The sequence below is a fragment of the Pseudochaenichthys georgianus genome, chromosome 15 (genome assembly GCF_902827115.2).
Source record: "Pseudochaenichthys georgianus chromosome 15, fPseGeo1.2, whole genome shotgun sequence".
NCBI lineage: Eukaryota > Metazoa > Chordata > Actinopteri > Perciformes > Channichthyidae > Pseudochaenichthys > Pseudochaenichthys georgianus.
The window spans coordinates 17,408,418-17,431,155 of record NC_047517.1 but is presented as its reverse complement, the minus strand read 5'-3'; the positions used below and the strand labels follow the sequence as shown (position 1 = coordinate 17,431,155).

Sequence of the window (22,738 nt, the reverse complement as noted above, 5' to 3'; positions counted from 1 at the left end):
TCATATTCTGCCTAGGCTACAAACAAATGTGTCAATTAAATACACAAAAGAGGGTTACATGTAATCTGACAAGCCCCCTCAAACTACAGAGATTTGTAATGAGTGGAAAGTTCACAGCATGTTACAATAAATAAAATTAAAAAAATTAAAAAAAAAAAGGCATGAATTTTTTTTAAAAGAAGTGACGCAATTATCCGAAACACTGGCAAATATGATGCAGCTATATCTGAGAGTGCCCCTATTGATTTACTGCTCATTTATTCGATTAAAACACCTCAATAACGGTTTAATAAGTGTCATGCTAGTACTAGAACAAGGAGTCAAGCTACTTAAATAACATAAAAATTACAAGCCAGCTTACCTTGGAAATGAAGAGTATGAGGCTATGAATCAATAAATAAAAATAAGAGGATAATCAAATTTTCCACTAGCTTTTTGTTAAGGTGCTGTTTACCGTGAATTGGAATACTCCTTTATTCTTTGGCTTACAATCCTTATCATTAAGCAATACTGAGCCCTTACTCTGTGCAGGACTAACTTTTGAGTAATTACACATAAGTTCAAAACATAATTGATGTATTTAATGACAATGAAAATGTCAAATAGTCTAGTGGCAATCATTGCTGCAGGCCAGCTTCACAAATGGTGCATACTGTGGATTTTAGCACATTAGTGATGACTCACAATTTTCCATCCTTGAACGAGCGCACGAAGATGTTGTCCTTCTTCACAGTCACGTCGTCGTGGCAGTCTGGGGAGATGACCTTGTTGCATAGAAACAAGAGACAGTCAAGAGGTCAGATGAGGTTGGTGATGCGCATGCGCCCCCGTGCGTGTGTGTGTGTGCGCGTGTGTGTGTGAAGTAGAGGAAGATAGGGAGAGCGGTGTTGGAGAGTCAATAACTAAAAGTACTTTCAGCTAAAGGCTACGTTGATGGATTACAAAATATGCCCTCAACGAAGCAAAGACAAACAAGTGTGTGTGATGAAGAGCGATCTGACAAGGGTTCGGCCTACTCGCAGTGTGTGCCGCCGCTGTCTACTGGAGTTGAGGAGCACAACAGTGGGAGTTGTTCCAGCGCCAGGAGGCAGCACTGTCATTATGGAGATTTGATTTCCACCAGGACTCTGCCTGCTCTGCTCGCCACGCACGCACCCACCCACCCCCCCCCCCCACACACACACACACACACACACACACACACACACACACACACACACACACACACACACACACACACACACACACACACACACACACACACACACACACACACACACACACACACACACACACACACACACACACACACACACACACACACACACACACACACACACACACACACACACGTTTGCTCTGTGTTAACAGTTTCCTTCTGCAACACATATGCTAAGCGCTGCAAATTATGCAAAATGGAAGCCCACACATGTCTGACTTCTATTTTACCAGGCATGGAAAGAGTTAACACCGTTTGATACAGCCTCGATCATCTGTTGTGTGAGACATCCACCAGTTTACTGCTCCACCCCTCTGCCATACTGTCCCAGGGTAAATAGTGTGTGATGTACTTCTCTGGGCCGTCACAAGGAGGCAGCACGGAGCTCAGTGCACGCCAAGAACAACAAACCCTGGAGGCGGGCTCTGATGACTACACATTTAAAGGGACAGCATTCCCCACCCTCTCCCATATCAAAACAAACAACGCCTGTCACCATTTCATAGTGTGCAAACGGTGGCTGAGAGTTTACGGCTGGTGGGATTGGTCTGGAAAAGTCTGAAAACATCAAACCAGTGTGTGTGCTGCACACATCATGTTTATCCTACAAAATAAGAGTTCAACTGTTTGAAATACAGAAGGCAGCCACTGTAAAAGACCCACACACATGCATATTTTCTAACATTTGATGGTGGGTGTACTGTTACGCAATGGGATAATCCTGCTGAGGTTACATAAGCAAACGTTTAGATGAAATGGCACAATTCTGGGAGTGTAGTGGTCCCTGTTTCCCTGTTTGATGGAGCAAGAGAGCAGCAGGGAAGGGAGACTGTGAGCTCACCAGAGCGGGATACCACGTGGTTTTCTTTTTCTCCCCGGTGGCGACTCCCTCCACACAGACCACTTTGCCGAACAGATCCTCATTCTGCCTCTTGTTGCTCTCCTCCTCTTCGCTGGAGGATGAAGACAATTCTTCTTCTTGACTGTATGACGGGAAAGGACAGTTTACTCAGCTGACTGTATTTCAGAAAGGTACAGTTTGCATGTTGGACGAGCATTAATACATTATTTATATTCATCACATCTGGTTAAGTGTTGATATTAGATTTTGAAAAGCGCTGCCAATATATCTCTGTGTATTTGTAGCATTGAAATACGACCTATTTTATATCATTTGTATATATGGAATATAATAATAATAATACATGGGATTTTTATAGTGCTTTTCCTCATGCTCAAAGGCGCTTTACATAAAATCAGAACAGAAACAATAAAAAGAAAACTAAAAATATACAGAAGAATATATAGAATATACACACGTTTAAATTAAAAATACATTGATATAAATATAAATTTTATTTAATTAATTTTTTCAGTTAAAATGATAATAAAAGTCCGAAAAAATCCACTGTTAAAAAAACATTTAGAAATAGGTTAATAAACGCATGATATTTCCAACGTCTGAGTGTTAAATAATCATGATCATATTTTTTCCACAATCAAGCAGCCTTATAAAACAATCATGCTTTCATGAAACATCAAAAAGAATCCAATGAACAATGCATATCTAAACAAAACCTTTTCTTGTCTGATCATTATGAAGCGCAGCGGAAAATAAGGCTGGCTCTACTGATGAGCTCACTCATTAGGATCGCTGTATTTCGTTCTCTGCTGACAAGACCCTGACGCTCTGATTGCAGCCGGCAGACAGACAGCAAGTCTCTAGAGTGATCGGGCAAGCAGAACCAGCAGGCAAACATATCCTCTGTCCTCTTTTTATGCCTCACTAGAACTGCTCTATGTACATATACGCACACACAGTTTGGCAAGAGTGTACGGCTGTAAATCAGCCAGTCTGCTACTACTACTACAACAACAACAACAACAACAACAACAACAACAACAACAACAACAACTAAGCTGTGAATAAAAGTAATAAACAAAGCACACAAGCCACTCAATGAGAGAGAGACTACAACTCATGTCGGGAAGAGTTTGCTCCACATATAATTACTATTGTAGTAGGGAGTGTTTGACAGCTTTTAAGTAATTTAAAGGAGCAGTCCAAGATTTTTTAAATGTGCTTATTTGCTTTATGCTGGAAGCTTAAACTGAATATTGATCTCTTATCTGTACTAAAGGGGTAACATCCGTATCTTAGAAGTGAAGTAAATCTGAAACGGACATAAACCTGCCTTTTTTCTGATGGACAGCAGAGGGCGACTTCACTGGAAGAACAATAAAGCCCAATCGTATAGAAGGCTATGATAAAAAATGACCCTACTTCTTACTTGGTTTATTAACTCGGTAACATTTTTACTATGAGTTTATGGTCTCAATTGCTAGTTTCAATTGTTACACAATACATCATGATGTTAACTTTGTAAATGATGGTCCTATAGAAGGTTGTCCTTTAGGTCGTGGCTATGTTGTGATCAACAAATTGCTAATACAGTGTTATTCAGCGTTTCGGTACTAAAAGATAATGATTTCAGATTGGTAGTTTTGTTTTAAGCTAGCCAAAATTAGCATCCTAAACATATCAGTTTACTTGAATAGCTGATATACCTTGCTAACCAAGCTAGTTGCTAACGCTAGCATTAAATATGGTCACTTCTGGTTCCAGAAAAACAAGGATAAATCTTCTCTTCCAACCCATAGCAATAGCATTTTTTTTCCAATAACATCAATCTCCCCTACATTTTCAAACCTTAAGACCCAAGAATTAGGACACTAATATTGCAAAAGAAGACATCAGATACAAGGCGCTAAATTGACATTTCCAAGTCAATAATGCATCAATGTTCACAGTAATATTGACTTTTCTCTGAGTGCCATTAGCAAAGGGTCGTCGGAGAATGAGACTACGTAGCAGAGTGTCCTCTTTATAACAGAGAGGAGCAACAATTATATCCAGCGCCAAACTGTTTCTATTCCCTGATGAAAACTCCTGCAGGCTCCCAGGGGTAGGCTGAACAGAGCATCAAACACCTACTGGAACAGTTGAGTCTAAGGAGGGGGGAATAAACATAATGTGAAGCAGGACCATGCTGTGCTCACTCTGCCTCTGCAGCACACACAGGAGGAGCCCAGCGTGATTAAGGAGGTGGAAGAGGAGAGCAGGCTCTACAGGCCTCAGGCGCTTAGGGGATGGAGATGGGAGTAAATCTTTCATTCTAACTGCTGTCAGTGAACATAGAACAGCCAATCCTGTAACTGATGGTTTTAGATGGCTACAAAAAAAATCCCCCCAGCAGCAGACACATGATATATAAAGTTTGAGCCCTGCAGGATGTATAGAGACAGGCGGAGGGAGATACTCACATTGGGTTCGATCGCCTGCCGCGGTTTCCCTTCTTGCCGATGACAGGTGTGCCGAAGTGCTCTGGGTTGGTGAGAGGGAGTCTGTCGAGGGTCTGCAGGGGAGAAAAACAAAAGCAAAGAGCCTTAGTGCCACCTTGTCAGCCACTAAATCGGTAGACAAACGTAAGTTGTTATCTTGTAAACATGGAATAAATTCTCTTTGAGTCATTTCATCAGTAATAAATGGAAGAAATGTACCCAGCAGTTTAGCTTACATTGCTGTCAAATGTATTTTCTGCAAATATACAGCTGTATTTCTTATTAGAAATGTTCCAATGTGGCATCATCAATACATTTAATTAAATTAGGATACATTTAGTTAATTTAAAAGAAGTTGAAAACTATAAAATGAGCTTTGCATCGAAAGCGAACAGATAATGCTGCTGTAGCCTCGGGAAATCCATACGGAACTAATTTGAATGAACAAAACTGTTTCAAATGTCTAGTTGTTCACCCAGTGCTGCTGTTGAGAAAAATCACATATTTCTTTACGAGGAATGTCAGGAAGAACCTGTTTTCAAAAATTCCTTACAGGACAGAGCAATACTTGCCTCGCTCTCTGCAAAGTGACGCGCTCCTTTCAGGCAGAGAGAGGACCGCCTCAGGGTCTTCTCATCGCCATCGTCAAACACTGCAGAGATTAGAGACAAACTATCAGGCTGCTGTATGTCTTCCTCCAACACACACAAACACGAAGATAAGCACAAATTAACTCCAGTCTCAGTTTCCAAATGTCCCAAGGGCGGACTGGGACTAAAGATCAGGCCCCCTTCGGTACCGCTAGTAAATTGTCAACAAAGGGGGGGGGGGGGGGGGGGGGGGGCTAGTGACTTATCCGACCGGCCCATATCGTCCGACCGGCCCACTTATGGCCAGTCCGCCACTGACTTGAATTATGATGCGTCGAAACAAATATTGTGTTCTAACTAAGGCTTGGATGGATCCTGACGGGCGCTTTCAGATCACAGCTTTAAAACAGCTCCAAGGAGTAAATGGAGAAATAAAAGAGACATGGGGAAGTGTCGGAAGAACTAACAGATTTTATTTACTTATATCAAATCTCCAAAGACTAACTCTTACAATAAGCATGCATAATATATGTCATAATTAAAGGACTAAAGAAACGTTCCCTTCACTCTTAGCAGTTACATCACTCCCACGGGTAAACACAGATATTCAAATCATTTACATTAATCATTGCTCACGCCATTGCTCGTTGACAACAATGAGGAGAAAACACTTGAGGTGACTTGTGTTTGTGATGATGAATGAAAATAATAAATGTGCCAAGACAAGAAAGGGAAACCCCAGGGGCCCTCTTTAGTGACGAGGAGTTGCTGAGAGACTGAGCAGCGGTGTATACTGTGTACTACCTGTTTTATGTCATTTATATATAAATTACACTTCTGATAGAAGTATCTTTAACATTACAGACAACATCATAAGACAGAAAGAAAATCTAAATTAATAATAAAAATGGTCTTTTGTTGCAGGCAGCATTTACCCCTGTCCCACCTGTTGACTCAGCATAGCCCAGTCTAGTTTGCTCAGCCTCTAAAGCTACCAAAGATTAAAGATAATTCTTCAAAAATATAATGTTACCACCTCATCATCAGTACCTTTTATTTAAAGGGGCCCTATTATGCTAATTGTCAGGTCCATATTTCAGGCTTTAATGTTCAAAAAGCTCTTTATTTTTCTCATACTGCCTGTGCTGCAGCACCTCTTTTCACCCTCTGTCTGAAACCAGAGCCCAGTCTGCTCTGATTGGTTAGCTGGCTGGCTCTGCTGCGATTGGTCAACCGCTTAGATATGTCCTGCCCCTAAGCCTATCACATACAATGTGTTGGTGTGTTAGTGTTAACCCCAAAATACATAATAGGGCCCCTTTAAAAAGGTAGAATGCATCTTGCCCATTTTCTCTCGCCAAATAAGTTGCTTTCACACTGGACAATATTTAATAGATAAAACAGTCCATTTCAATATGATGTATGTACTGTATGTGCAGTTTGACCCCCAGTTTCTTAGATATCAGTTATGGATATTTACTGGACATTTAATTTAATCACACAACCAATGGTAATGGGTTTTGATTGTCTTGCGTACCATGCTGCGAATGGATCTGGCCCTTCCTACATCCAGGACATGGTTAAACCGTACACCCCAGCACGTGCACTACGCTCTGCATTAACCAAACGACTCGCTGCACCCTCGCTGCGAGGGGGACCCAAGTTCCCATCAGCAAAAACACGTGGGTTTGCTATCCTGGCTCCAAAATGGTGGAATGAGCTCCCCATTGAAATCAGGACCGCAGATAGCTTACACACCTTCCGGCGCAGACTGAAAACTCATCTCTTTCGACTCCACTTCGAGCGATAGAATTACTAACAAAGAACTGCTAACAGAGCACTTATATACTAATAAAGGACTGGCTTAGCCAGTTGAGCAGCACTTGAAACGATTGGCTCTTTGAAACCTGATGTTCTTATATGATTCTGTTTTCCTCAAGGTTGTGTCTTCCTGGTCGAATGTACTTATTGTAAGTCGCTTTGGATAAAAGCGTCAGCTAAATGCAATGTAATGGAGATTTTAATATTCTTTGCATGTAAGGGACTTTTTTAGTATTCTTGCTGACCTGTGAGAAATCACTTCATTCTAAACCTTTTCTGAGGAATCGATTGAAAAAGCTCCTTGCAACATCTTTCCGTAAAATGCTTGGCCAAGGGAAAATACAAACCATTTGGAGTTTCTGTTGTACACAAACATGTTTCTGTGAAAAAGCTGTAGAGAGAGTGCTTTGAGTGAGGAGGAGAAACAGTTTGTTTTTGACTTACCAACAGTATATATACTCGCATCGGTCAGCTTATTGATGGTGGCCTCCTGGTAAACCCCATCCTGATTCTTCACCTCTACAACAGACCCCACCTGTGGGACAGACACACCGCTGTTACTTGGCGTCCTAATGCGCTACTAATGACACATCTAATGAAGTGGTTTTAAGTAATGAGAAAACCATACAGCCACTACAAGAATCGACTGAAATGAAATACAAAGGGTAAGCTGTAATGACCGTGTTGTTATAGTAAACAAATCAGTAAGTAAGTTATAAGAGTACATTTTAAACACTATATGTGTGTTATGACAATGTCAATCATCCTCATGCATCTTTTCCTGCCTTACCTTTAGAACTCCTTTGATGTTTTCATCATGAACCTCAGCTGTGGTCAGATCTGGTTTAAAGGTCACCTGAGGAAGGGGGGGGGGGAGAATCAGTAACAAGGATAAATAAACAATTCCCCAAAGGCCTGACTGGGCCATATCAATCCCCCACTTCACAGAGGCAGCATGGTCCTGTAAGCGCTGCAGGACTTTATAAAAGCGAGGATGATGGAGTGTATCACGCAGTACTTGGCAGCGAGGCAGGTTGTTTTTAAATTAGTGGGGTAACCTAGTAAAGACTTCCTGGTGTTTTTAGGCACGCAGCATGTGTGCGAGTACTAAATACTATGGCTCATTTCTGGCATCGTTGAGTGCCTGACCCCCCGATTGGCAACTGTGCCGCATCTGTTAGAGCCAACTGCGGTGGATTTCTGTTTCGATTGTTAGGGCTACACTAACAGACCCCCCTCTCTGCCATTGCAGCCTCCACTAAGTGAGCCACAGCAGATCATAATCTGTTCATGCTGTGGTAATCTTGCATCTGCATGGCAACTTGGCAACACTGGGAACAGAAAAGAACACACACACACACACACACACACACACGCACACACACACACACACACACACACACACACACACACACACACACACACACACACACACACACACACACACACACACACACACACACACACACACACACACACACACACACACACTTATGAACATGTATCCATGCTGGAAGTAGATTTAGATGTTTTAGGAGTGAGATAGAGAATATTATCTGATATATGCATCCAATGAAGCATTGCATGAAGTCTGTTGATGATCAGAGGCTGTTGTTGGGGCTGCATAAACATTTTTTTTACGTTTTGTAGGCAGACCATGCAGGCCAGCCCGATGGTCACCAAGGTTCATGTTTTAATAGCATTTTTACAAAAAAAGCCCAGGCTTGCCTAACGTGAAAAAAGGGCTTAGACCTCAGAGTTCAACTTGGGCCTGCGACCAAAGTTTTACTGTATTTTGTTTTGAAAATCCACAGCGGAGGTTTGTGTCGTACTACATTATTGTAGTGTATTTTGCATATCTCTCAGTAGCCAACGATCAGTGAGTCTGTTGGCTCGGACATAAACTCCGTAATAAATGTAGTCTACATTTCATAAGAGGTGTAAAATCTGAGCATTTTAAATCGCATTTGAACTAAATGCTTGTATTTGTATTGGTGATTTAATGTGTGAATGAGGTGATACAGAGAAGGTTAAGATGTCATTATTAGGCTGTAATTTGTTATTTACTGTTGGAGTGGTAAGCAGGCCTTTTGTTTTTGGATATGTGTGTGGAGTTAGGTGGTCCGCAAGTGAAAAAGTTTGAGAACACTGCCATATAGGAACGGAACAAAAGGGTTCCACACGCAACATTTAATAATATTTCTGCCAGTGATGGAATAAAATGACTTTCTCCACAGAGGGAGGAAGACTCTAGAGAGCATTACCAACACCTGCCTGTCCTGACAACCTCTAACTGTGAGCTTGGTTACCTGCTGGGTTCAACTGAGCTGAGGTCTGTACACACAAACTGTGTATGTACTTAGACTTAACAACAAATATTGGAATAAGATATGAAACAATATTTCTGATAAGATACAGCCTTCAGAAAATGTATGAGACTTGAATGGGATTTTCCCTCGGGAACACACAGTCCATTATATTACTAGATTATTTCTTCCAATAAGCCCTAAAATGTCACTGAGCTGCAGGATGTTTCACTGTATTACATTCACTGGTTAGTGAACATTTTTCCAATTTGAAAAATTAACACTTTAATGTTTCCGTTTATTTGATACATGAAATGTAAATTGACATGAAACAACTTTTAATGTGATTTATTCAAGCACATTTGACTGCAGAGGCTATATCTTTTGGTTATGTATAACAAACAGACTGTAAGTGTGACATTTGACATAAAACTCAACTCTAGTCGTGTTATTTTTTTCTACACACCATCTCTGGCCTTTTTGTCCAGATATTTTCATAATAATAAAGTTTATCCTCCTGTTGTGATTTTACAAGTTCTACTTCATTGGATTATTTTACTAACAAATAATCAATCTGCTAACACTGGTACATTGACACTGATGTGTCAATGTGTCTGGTCCTTGTAAAACAAATATAAAAAAATATCTATAAATACAACTATGATTTCAAAGGGTGGGAATAATTCTTAAATGGTTTTGATTCAAGAATAACTCTAGTATTGTTGCGTTATTCGTATTTAAAAAGCATACCATAGTGTACTTATCAAGAGGGGAGGTGAAATGTGTTTTTGTTATAATTCAGTTAACCAGCAGACAGTAATCTGAAGTCAAATACACAGTTTATAAATTGTTACCTCTTCTACTAGTTGTTACAATGTTGGCAAACATTCATGTATTTCTATTCATTTTACAAGTTATTTCTTTACTTCAATCAGTTCGATTGCTAGGTAGCCAGCTTAATGGATAATGCCAGTTTATGAAATGGTAAAAGTCTAGTTTCTATCCTCATATGACATAGTAAATACAGCCTATGAGCATTGAAATGTTCTTGAAGCTCTCGTATTTTGACACAGTACTTGTTACTGTGCCATAGTGTTTGTCCCGACTGATCAAATGTGTGCTGAACATGTCACAGTAAGTGTTACTGACATGGTGTAATTGCATTTTGTACAGGTCTCCTAGCACTGATCATCATCATAAATAAGAGTTTGCACTGGGTTTTAAAACCACTGAAAAAACACCCGTGCCATATGCTGCCCCCCTCCACTTTGTTCAACAAGCAGACAGAGATTAATGAACCAGAGCTAAAGAGGAATTCATTACAGAGGAATATTCAGATTCATAACCACTGAATAATTGCCATGTTCTCCGTTTGTGTAACAGACCTCACATTCACATTACAGCTAACCGAAAACAAACCCCACACTCAGCCAATTAGTATGCTAATTCATTTATGAGCTGAGACTGTCCTATTAGCTTTGTTTTAGTCCATCATATGTAAACCAAGAAAATCAAATAGTCTACTTTGTTATTGTATTCGTCTCCCTGTCCACGAGACAAAAAAGCACATTTGATGAGTTCATCTGGTGTGTCAGAATGGTAGAGCATTGGCTGCTCTTTTGTCTCTAAAGGGGGAACTAGAGTGCATTAACACAGTGAACAAGCCAGCATCCAATCTTTGTTCCTCCCACACACTATCGCAGAACGAGAGACAAGCGATCTGTCTCTATTGTATTATCCAGATGCTCCAGCCCCACTGGGAAAAGAGACACTGTACTACGTGCATCGAGCAATGCCTTCATCAGTAAGGCATCAAATCAGTGGGGAGACGGCAGACAAAACATGGAAGCAGTGGGCGAGGGGGATGACTGAGGATGTGATGGGTACCTGGTGGGCTAGACCAGACCTTGCATATGTCACTGCTGGGGCCCTGATCAGTGTTTCAGCTGTATGAGCAGTACTAACAACATATAGCAGGTGGTAGAGCTAAAGCATGTAAGCAACACAGCTGGACTGTTGACAACATCAGAGACAAGGAGATATTTTCACTGCACAGCCTAAGAATCTCCTGATATAAGTAGCAAAGATGTTTTTTGGAAAACAGATTTTAAATGTGGCCTTCTCCAATCCAAAACGGCTCTGGAGCTTCAGCTGTGCGATCTTTTAGCACACAGACAAGAAGAGCCCCTCGCCCTGCTGCCACCCACTTCACACAACACAGACAGACAATACATATTTAATTTTTGGATCACTTCAAAATGTGACTTACCTTTGCCTTGACTAGCCTCTTGGCAGTCTTGATCTTAGCCTCGCAGAAAGCCCCTCTGTACTTGGCACTCACATCCGTCCCTACCGTCAAGTAGGGGGGCTCCTCCAGAGTCTGAGGAATGACACAGGAAACCAGTGAATTCAAAGCTCTTTTTTTTTACATGTATAGCTCACTGACATCGGTGTATTTTCACAGCTAAGGCGGCATGACACACATACAAGCTTCACATAGTGTAGGCCAGCTACGCAAAACCGACCCGTCTCAGTGATTCAACCGTGGAAAACACATACTGTACCATCTGCTCTCTGGGTATTGGAAAACAAGGCACAGAGGGAGCAAACAAAAAGGCCACTTCACTACTGCTTTGATGACTACAAAGAAGAAGCTATCCGAAACACATAGCACCATCTTGTGCCATCATTGGATGTTTATCAAACCTTTTTTTTCCTCCCCTCAATAACTAATTTACAGAGGGTCGGGTACACAGAGATAACAGACTTTCTATGTGTGGAATAGGCGGAAGATGTTTGTGTTCATGCAGTGTAGAGAGGAATTTACTGAGGGGTGTTTGGCTGAGGCTACAGAAACAACACAGACGTATATGAAGACTTTTTCCCAAAATAAGACACAAAGGGAGCACACTTGGGGCCGAGAGGACACATAAAGACCAACTGAAACACCTATTGGCCAATGCTCGTCTAGCAGCACTGAACACGGACACACATCTTATTTTCTGAAAGGATGAATTAAGTCAAAATCCCTTAAGCCAAGTGAAGTGAACAAGCTCCTTAAAAATCAACCATTCCCCAAACATGTTTTGCATATTAAATGTCTTACTACAAGTAAGATACTTGAAAGATTTAATAACACATGTTCTTTTTCCAATACCACAGTTTAAGAGATACAAATCAAATACATAGAGCCAGGAGTGGTTGTGCCAACTATATCTACAACAGCAATGTACCGATGAAAGCAGCTGTTGCTGATGTACCATGGCTAGACCAATTAGGCAGAAATGGTTAAAAGTCCACATTTGAAAAATGGGGTATCAACCGCAGATTGAAGGGGCCCCATTATGCCTCTATTGTGACATGTTTCCATGCTATAATGTTCAAAAAGGTCTTTATTTTGTGGTGGAAGTGGAAGTGTGCGGGTGAGAAACTCCCTCTTGTGCGGGTGAGAAACTTTGGGAATTTAGCCTTTGGAGAACATTTACTTGCACAAAAACCTGTATAACACACTACAGGAAAAGGCAAACCCCAAAAAGCCTAATAGGGCCCCTTTAAGATGTTTTTATCGAAACCAAAATACTCCTATTTCGTAACAGGTTATATTAACTTTATAAGTCATGAACCTTTGTATATTGTAAACATATGGCAGCGCCCGGGACTGAAACCGTGAAGACTTTGCGGAAGTGCCTAAAGCTGCAGTATTCAAATGGCTTTTTAAGGCTGGGTCCAAAGGGAAGTCAAACCATGTTAAAATGCTGAACTTTACAGCAGATACAAACATACAGTAGTGACAGCCTGATAAAGAAATGGGGGTTTAGTCTCTTTAGCTAATTTCACTATTTATCAAAAAATAACGTTGGGTGAATTGAAACACCTGTTTACTGCGAAGTTGGGTCGGAGCCACCAAGTTTGGGCTGTACAACGCCTCAAACCTATGGGTGACGTCACAGAGACTATGTCCATATATTAATCGGTGTGCGATTATAATACATTGCGCTCTTATTTTACCATCTATAACATATGAACAACAGTACGGCTGTCGTGTAAATATCTGAATCGTTTCCAACGTGTGGCACATGAGCAAACCCTTGAGTGACATGAACAAATAAAAACAGCTGCCTTGCCTCTATTCCAGCAATGTATGCAGATGAACCGACACACCTCTTACAGTAAGTGTAAGCATTGATTAAGTACTGCTTCTTTAAGGTTTAAACCAGGGATAGAGGCTATTTCAATGCCAGTCATACCTCCCGTATTATGTAAGGAAATAAAGTTATTCACACAGGTTTTAAACTTGGCAGATACTCAATATTAATCAATGACTCAGATCAGTATCAAGAGTCACATCAATATAATATCAAGGCAAGGCATCTCTAATCTGTGTCTCATACTGAACTGATGTGCAGAATGTTGCCCTTCTTATTAAAGAGAAAGAGGTGAAACAGAAGTGTGGTTAAAAATATCCACTGTCCAATTATCTAAATGAACATAAGGGTTTCATATCCCTGTTTAATTTATTTGTTACCTGAGGCTAAATCCCACATTATTTTATTTCACAGACAACTTTAACAATGTAGCAATTTTGGGCCTCACACTTGAATCACCAGATCAGAAAACAATATGATTCATGAGACATTAAAAGAGGATAAGATTAGCTTGACGGCCAGACAATAAAACACTTTCCATTAATTAAACAGGTGTCACAATAAGGTATTATGCATAGGGATGGGTATCGTTTGAAATGCATCGATTCCGATTTCGGTTCTGCTTATCGATTCCGGTTCTTATCGATTCCCCATTTCGATTCCAAAATTGTAAAAGAAAGAGGTCAAACGTGTAGATAACAAAAATATCTTTATTCTTTTAAGCTTTAACTGACATTTTTACAAATAAAAAATATACATGCAATACAAATGTATTGCACAATAGCTTTGCTTTATTTTAACTGAGCTATGCCTGTGGCAAGCTATTAACAGGCTTTACACTGTGCCTTGTCTTTTTCTTTTTTAGTGTAGTGGAGCCTCACTTCAGAGCGTTTACCGCGACCCATCTTTGGTGTTATGAAGTGACTGAGCTCGTGAACTGTCTACGGGAGGGCGGGGGAGCCCATGGATGTATAATATGAAGGGAGCCTCACTGCGGGGCAACTGTGGACCTCTGTCGCATGTCAGCGCAACTTATGGCACATTTTCACTGCAGCGGGTCGCCCCGTTTAAGCGTCCTCAAGCGGCCAGGCCAGTTTTTGGTGGCCTTTCCATATAGCGTAGCACCGGCTAGCGGGTACTTTTCCCCTCTTTTCCCGGCCCCATAAAATCGTGGTTCTATCAGGCCAGGACCAGGGCCAGGGCTGAACTAGTGACGTCAACACTCTCGATTGCTGATTGGTCAGAGAGAATCGTCACAAGATCGCGCGCGAGATCATCCCTAGCGTCGCATATATATCTAGAAGCAAGCTTGCAGCATTTTTGTAAACGGAGGAGCTACAACAATGGCAACGTCAAAGAAAAGCACACCGTGTTCGACCGAGGAGGTGACGACGTTCCTACATCTCATTGGGGATGATAAAATCCAGCGAGAGCTCGAAGGTATGCTCACTTCTAACAAAGAAGTCTATTTTATCCTTACATTAATGTTCGACAACCCATGCTTTTATGGAGCCCCGAAGAGCTACATAGCTAGCTGAGGCAGATAGCCTTAGCTATTGTTTGCTAACACCATATGTGCCATTGTTTACGTTCAGTTTTTCTTTTCTATAGTTGTTGTTGCTATTTAGTATTGTGCTGCAGTAGTTTGTGGAATTAACAAGTCATTTTGCTGTTCTAGATGATTACATTGGGACTCGTGAGGAGGAACATTCCCGAACAACGGTTGATGGCAGTGTTCCGTCCACATCGTCATTGAATCCAGAACGGACCCCCACTCAACCACCAACACCGAGTGCCATCACGACACCGCAGCGTGTGGTTATAGGTAAGAAATAGAAATGGCAAAACGACTGGAATTGTGTTTTGTTTTTTTAAACCTTGGATCATCCATCGTCAGTAATTAAAATAAGCTATACCACTGTGTGGAAATGCTCTGTTATAAGTAAAGTCTTAGCTAGTAAGCAGCTAGTACAGTTGTGTGTGACATCCTATCATATACATATATTCATTATCAACAGGCTGGACATAATGTAATTCACTTTCACAATCATTGTAAACATCTAGGGCCATAACTTTCTTTAGTTAATCCTTACTGTTCTGTTTATACATGTTATTCTTATATTCTTGTGTGACCCGTAACTGTGATCCTGTGTTTTTTCCTTATTACTAATTATTATCTTATTTTCACCCAGGCAAGAGGAAACGAGGAGGAGAGGATCGGGCCCAGCAGGATCGGCACCATGAACAGCACATGGCCCAGCAGGAACGGCACCTGGACTGGGCCAAAGCGTCTGCTGAGCAGAGATGGGAGTTGGATGCGGCCTTGAGAAGGGAGGAGGCCGTCTTGAGAAGGGAGGAGGCCGCTCAAGCAGAGACCTTCAACCTAGCCTTCCTGCGCACTCTTGGCGAGGTGCTAGGGGGACTGGGCAGCCGACACGGCCCGTCTCCTCCGTGATACTTCAAATAACCTTAATAGTTATTGTACATATTATATTTTTTTTATCTAGTTAATTTTTAAATGCAACATTTGTACTTTGTTGTTTATTTATTTTCTTTAAAATGTTCATTTTATTTATTTTTACAATGCCATGTATATATATGCTGGCTGCAATACAGTTTTACATTTTTTTTTTTTGTATTGTTTAATGGCATGCCTTTTTGATACAATTTTTTTATTTTTTTTTATTGTATACTGCCATCAATAAAGTACTTCTTTGACTTATCTTATCTCTTGTTGGTAATGAATTGCACCCAACAGAAAAAAAATCATATAATCTTGATTTAGAGAAGATATAAACATACATGAATTTATAAAGCAATAACAAACACCATCAGTTATGAAAAAGTCCATAAGATAAGTTAGTTTTAAGAGATTGAAAGCAAGAAATTGAGTTTGCTAGCTTGAGGTCCTCCTCTAAAACATTATTACATGTTTATTTTGTAACGGTATTAAGAATACATGTAGTAGAAATTGCTCAATTGTAATACCCTGGTTCTACTAGACTCAAACACATTCCTTATATATTTCAAAGACAAGAGAACAAAAGAAGAAACCTATAACCCATTCAAGCAAGCTTTTATCATGTCTAGAAGAAAGATTGAGGTTATATTTTAATATATTTTATGTTGTGGATACTTTAGCCTCCATCCATGTTTACAATTGTCCACACTATTTTACACTTGCATTTATGAATATAGTTTTGCTGTGTTTTACACTTTAGTATTTATGTTTATAGTTAGCTTTGATGTTCGCTTAATTTATTAGAAAGATTTTCTTTTCATGATCTGATATTTCCTCAAATGTTCTTATTATGGGGCAGTACTTACTATTGCTTGAAATTCAAATATTTACTTGTTTAAAACATTTGACAAACATGTATATGAAAAAAAAGATGTATTTATTTTCAATAGAATGAATACAATACAATACAATGCATCAAACCCTCTCTGATGTCAGTGCCCTCCTCCTCTGCACCTTGAGCCACTGCTACCCCAGGCTCTGCTGCTGCTGGTGCATTCCACCCATCATCATAGTCCTCTCCATTCCTGCTTGCTGTGATCACTTTCCTTCTTGCTGTGATAACAAGCCACACACCAAGAAACAAGTAAATGATCGCTTCCACATCCTCCATTGTTTTGTGAGTTGTGTAAAGCCGATCGCCCCGCCTACACTGCGTTGCTACCCCAGGTCCTAAACTGTAATGGAAATGCGCCTCGGACAGCCAGCGAGGCAGCCCGTGGCCTGAGCGAGGACGCTTAAACGGGGCTACCCCGCTGCAGTGGAAATGTGCCATTACATGATGCCGTTTCAAAAAATTAAGGGTGGTGCCGAGCGTACAGAGCCGGCCGTCAACGGCCCGCTGACGACCGGCCATTCTGTGATTCTCCAGAACACACAGATGGCCAGTCCGCCCTTACCCTGTATTCCACCGGGTCACCGCGGCGCAGACGGACCCGGTGGAATACAGGGTCTACCGCGTTTAGGAACCGTTAAGCAGAACCGAAATTGTGTATTTTGTATGGGTACCCGGCATTTTCTTATCGGTTCTCACCTGGAACCGAGTTTCGGTTCCCAACCCTAATTATGCAGGACAAACAGTTTGTCTGCTGTGCGAATAGGATACTCCAATTAACATTAAATTGATTAGAAACAAATTGAGCATGGTGGTTTGCCAACTGTAGCAATCTAATCCAGCATCGTGAAAAATAATTGGATGCTCTGTTGACTTAGAAGTTATGTTTCACTGTTACCTTTTAAAAAACTTATAAGATGAAGTGACCATGTGCAAAAAACGTGAATATCTATCAGTTTAATAAAACGGCAAATCCTTTTGAGATGTACCACTGCAGAGGCAAATGATACTAAATCAAACATGCATCAAAAGACTCAACTTAGAAGTGGCTTCAAAAACTAAAAAAGACCAGAAACAAGTTTGTTAACAGTTGGGCAAATTCAGAGGTGGGAAGTAGTGGAGTAAAAATACTTCGTTTCTGTACTTAAGTAATTTTTTCTGGCATCAACACTTTACTCCACTACTTATTTTTCTGACAACTTTTTATTTTACTTCTTACATTTTTAACACAAATACCTGTACTTTTACTTCTTACATTTTTCAAAACAGGCTCGTTACTTTAGTTTTAATCTGTGTTTGGTGGCGTGATCATTATTATTTACAGTCATTGCGTGCCTATTGATGTTAACACCATCCGTGTATCCATCATTTCCTGGTCTTCTCTAAAGAGGAGGGACCAATGAAAACGTTGTCATGTTGCCGTTGTTCAGCATCGAAACATTCATTAGCTAACAATGACATTATTGTTGTATTAATATAAAGGGAGGTCAGTTACTCTTTAAAACAGTTGGTAGTTATGGGTTTCGAAGACCATACTTCTTTACTTTTACTTGAGTAAAGAGGTTTAGTCAGTACTTCTACCAGAGTATTTTTAAACACGAGTATCTGTACTTCTACTTGAGTAAAGGATGTGTGTACTTTTGCCATCTCTGGACAAATTATATCTGCTGCTTTAGAAAGGCCATGAGCATGTCACAGTCAAACCGGGACAGGTTGCCTCTTCTCCGGTTTCTCTTGGAGTTCTAGCAGATGGGATTTGGGGCAGAGTCCAGGGCCATCAGCCTCCCCACCTCTCACATAAACACATCATTAGTCCTGAGGGCAGTCTGGTCTCAGCACCAGCTGCCCTCGCCAACACAAGCTTTTTCACTAGCTGACCAAAGTCATGGTGCTCTTTTATACAAATACTTTTCTCACTTCTTAAAGGATAACTGAGTCAAGAGAGGGCAGCTTGAGTTATCTTGACAGCTTTGGCTACCAACCCCCCCCTTAACTTAACAAGGTCAACGCAAATAGAGAATGGTTTGTCTTTTCCACTGATAGCGCTCCACGTCCCCGCATTAAACTCAAACTGAATGAATGAAAGAATGTCTTGGATAAGATTGCAGTTTAGCCTACAGCTGTCTAGAGATAAACACTGACTCTTTATTTGTTCATTACTCCTGCCAGTAGATATTGCCCCCCCCCCCTCGCTCAAAAAAAATCAACCAACCACAATGATTAAGCTCAGAGAGGCGGAATTCCTCTGCCTTTTGGGAGGTGTTACATCCTCTCACCAACTTAAAATAAGCAAATAAGCCAAACACATCATGAGAGCTGCTCTCAACGAAGATTCTGTCAAAAGAAAAGAATAGCAACGCCGTTTTAGTCATAACCCACAAGCGCTTGCAAAAGTCAACGTAATGGTAATAACGCTGGTACAATCAAAAATGGCTCTCTGGCTTTTCACCTAATGTCACTGATGTGGAAAATACTCTCCAGGCACACATGCTTGATTAAACACATCCAAATGTAGGGTGACAAAAAGCACCTGCGGCTGCCTGGCATGGACCTAAAATTGTTTGAAAAATTAGCTTGACTGAAGGACGATCTACATGGATGAGTCGGAAGTGCACGGATATCACATTAGATAACAACTTCCATGTAATCATGCCACAAAAGCTTTTTCCCCTCTCCACAGGAGGAACAATCAGAAACAACTAAACAAGTATTTAAATCTTTCTAGTCAGGGAACAAAACAGGCAATGCTGCTACATTAAGCTTTGAAATCTTTTAAAAACAAAATACCTGGGGTTACGCTGGCAACAGCAGAATGAGAATCAGTTTCTGCTCAATAAAGACTCTCAGGTCATGAAACATTTAGCAGCCAACTCCACAGAGCGCTAGTTGAGAACAAGCTGCTGTTGCTTATAGTGCATTTCTTTGACAGCCTCGGGGAGTATTGCCATTTCATTCTACAACTCTGAAGGGAAAAGCCGCACAGGAGAATAAACACTAATGGCGCTCTATGTGTGGGGTGATGTCATGTGTGATTTGATTTGTAATTCAGTTCATATCATTCATGATTAGGGAAGGGCTCGAGGAATCCCTGGTCATCTGCTCAACAGACCACATGCTATTTCTGGGAGGCTGGACCATGGAAGTATGCAGATACCCGTTGCTAATGTATTAAGACACACTTGCATCAGTCTCTCTGCTCATTCACCTCACCTACAGCCAACGTGACAATTCAATTACCAAATGGGGTTTCCACTTAAGAACAGTTTTCAGTTATTTTGTTATTATAACAATTCACCTAACAGATATCCTAGTATTACTACTACTGTCGCAACTGCCAAGGATATAATCCAGATTGAGTACCTTCTGAAAGCTATTATGACACGCTTGTTGTTGTGAGGATGATGTGTCAGTGTCACTATTGCTTGTTGGTGTGTTTAAGTAACACAACAGCGCAAGATGATCCTAGAAACATAAACTGGTTTGTATTCAGCTGGGCGAGGGTGGAGGAAACAGGATGACATAACAAATAAATACCTTAATCAAATCATGTGCACTTCATTTCAATCGAGCAAATCATTGGTTTTCAGTCTGAGAATAACAGTGTATTGATGTCTGCATTAGCATACCAAATCACACGTTTATTTAACATACTATTCAGGCATTTATCAGGATAACTCAAATATTATAAGCAGTAGTTTATGACTCATTTTATCGTGCTATAAGGAATAGGCTTGTAGGCCGGACAAAGGAACATACAAGAGACATGCAGGAAAGAATTAAGCTCCCTCCCGGCCTAGCTCACACGTACAATAATCCCGCTGTGAATCACCTCTTTGTCCAAACCAGAGTCACCACTATTCCGGTGACTGGCGCTTCAGCAGGAGGTGCCTTGGCAATGCCTTTGTAGCTTTAAACTGGAACTATTTCAAACCTTATGTTCACACACTTGAACCCAAAGATTTAGTGTGGTCTTCCTGCAATATCAAAACATATACAAAACTTTAAGAATGTTTTTCAAAATGTATATATTTTCTCCCCTATTTGTATTTTTTGAAACGATGTGTAGCAGTCTCTTACTCACAATGTCGCTTCTTTTCTTAACAACTAAATAATTTCACAGCTCGACAAATAGTCATGCTGACACACTCACAAATCAGACTTCACGCTTTAGATGTCTGAGGTTATTAGTTTGACAAACGACTTGGTTCCCAGGCATGGAAACTGGAGCAGTCTTCTGCACCTGACCGGCTCTTCCCCAATGCTTCGAAAGTACCACATCACCACATGCTGTTAACTCGTCTTAATGCAGGAATAACTCGACTAAACACATTTCCTTCTCACAGCAAAGCAATTTTCATACCGACAGCTTTGATCAAAAGCTGTGCTTTTCGACACGCCATAGAACAACGTTGGACTGCCAACTGCAGATAAAAAGTGTATAACAGCAATTTAGTACTGGGCTCTCATAAAGTTGGGGTCTCACCATGAGACGGATTTAAAACAGAATGATCCAAATCGAAGCAGCAGAGGCAGACATATAATGACACTTAATCTCTTAAAACGCTGAATCATTTATTTCCAAAAATGCAACTCAATAGCTTTTTTCACGAGACCTCCCATGCCTCCTGAATGCTCAATTCCTACACCTCCAGTTTGTAACGTATGCAGGCCTCGGTTTACACATCCTATATCGCAGGGCAACATTCAATTGTAAAAAAAGGTGGATTGGCACTTTAACATAGGTTAGTCAATGTTTCAGGTATTATGGTAAAGTTTAGGAAATCTTAGCATAAACTTGACTGTTCTATAATAAATCGATGGAGTAGATGAATGGTGCAGACACTATCAGACTATGATTAAATATGACACAGTAAAATATTTACATGGGGCTTTGAATGCTGATAGTGAGTTTTAAGAATATGTATAGGTTACCTAATCATTGACATATTGCAATGTCATCCACTAGATTACTTGGAATACAACAAATATATGTATACTCATTTCAGCAAAGTGTTAACATTATATTTGCAGATTAAGTTCATTAAGAACCCCAGAAATTATTTTCAATGATTAAGATGATAATTAAGTTTAAGGATGTCTAATGTTTAAAGTGTTTCTTCCAGTCCACAGTGTTAAAGCAGGGTGTGAAGTACATGCAGAAAGGCTGTGGAGCATGAGCCGGAGTGACATGAAATGCTAATGACAAGTTGTCCTCGTTACAGAGCAATTTACAGTTAAGGCAGTGAGCAGATGCTCTTAATATACAGAGCTGTAAAATAAGTGAACACTCCTCAAGCACCAATAGATCCAGATGACTCAGAGGTCAGAGCACAATGAAAACAGCAAAGGCTACAACATTGAACCAGAAATATCAATGGGAAAACGCCAGTCCTGTCGGCAGTTTTGAGAATAAGCACGTGTAAGCAATATAATCATCTAATAACAGTTTACACTGCTATGCAGTTCAAGAGAATAATATCTGAACAATTCTAGTGCACAAACAAAAACAAGTCCTGGGCACACACAACAACAGTTTCATGAATTTTCACACAGAGTTCAAGCCTTTTTTAAAGTAGACACATGTTACAAATTAAGCAGCAAAGCTACCCTACGGTATGGATTGGGTTATATGCTTTATTCTAATCCCATTGTTTTTTGTATACAATCTGTGTCTGCCGGGAATACATTTTTGACTATTTCATTGACTATCTGTGACACAAACAATTTATTACATAATCACATTGCATTTTATAGGATAACACTGCTACTAGTTGGTTATGTTAAGCTTATTGTGGTTAAAGTTTGACTAACCACAATAAGCATTACATCATTTTGACTTAAATGACAAGTATACAAATCATTCCCAAACCAGCTTTTAATTTCTCCACCACTAAACCCTCTAATCACAATTGGATCTTATTTTTCACAAGGTTTCCTCATTATCCTGCACACTATTCAGTAT

General features: G+C 40.4%; 1 protein-coding gene across 3 annotated transcripts in view; it reads right to left on the bottom strand.

Annotated features, from left to right (window-relative positions):
- arid4b (AT-rich interaction domain 4B) overlaps window positions 1-22,738 on the bottom strand; it is a 44,693-nt gene that overhangs the window by 18,764 nt on the left and 3,191 nt on the right. For all 3 annotated transcript variants that reach the window (XM_034100073.2, XM_034100074.2, XM_034100075.2), the window contains exons 3-9: window positions 11,548-11,658; window positions 7,763-7,828; window positions 7,417-7,507; window positions 5,134-5,213; window positions 4,544-4,635; window positions 2,061-2,202; window positions 685-764 (exon numbers count right to left, since the gene is read on the bottom strand). In XM_034100073.2, coding sequence (XP_033955964.1) covers window positions 685-764; window positions 2,061-2,202; window positions 4,544-4,635; window positions 5,134-5,213; window positions 7,417-7,507; window positions 7,763-7,828; window positions 11,548-11,658 — 662 coding nt within the window. The remainder of the gene's footprint in view (window positions 1-684; window positions 765-2,060; window positions 2,203-4,543; window positions 4,636-5,133; window positions 5,214-7,416; window positions 7,508-7,762; window positions 7,829-11,547; window positions 11,659-22,738) is intronic.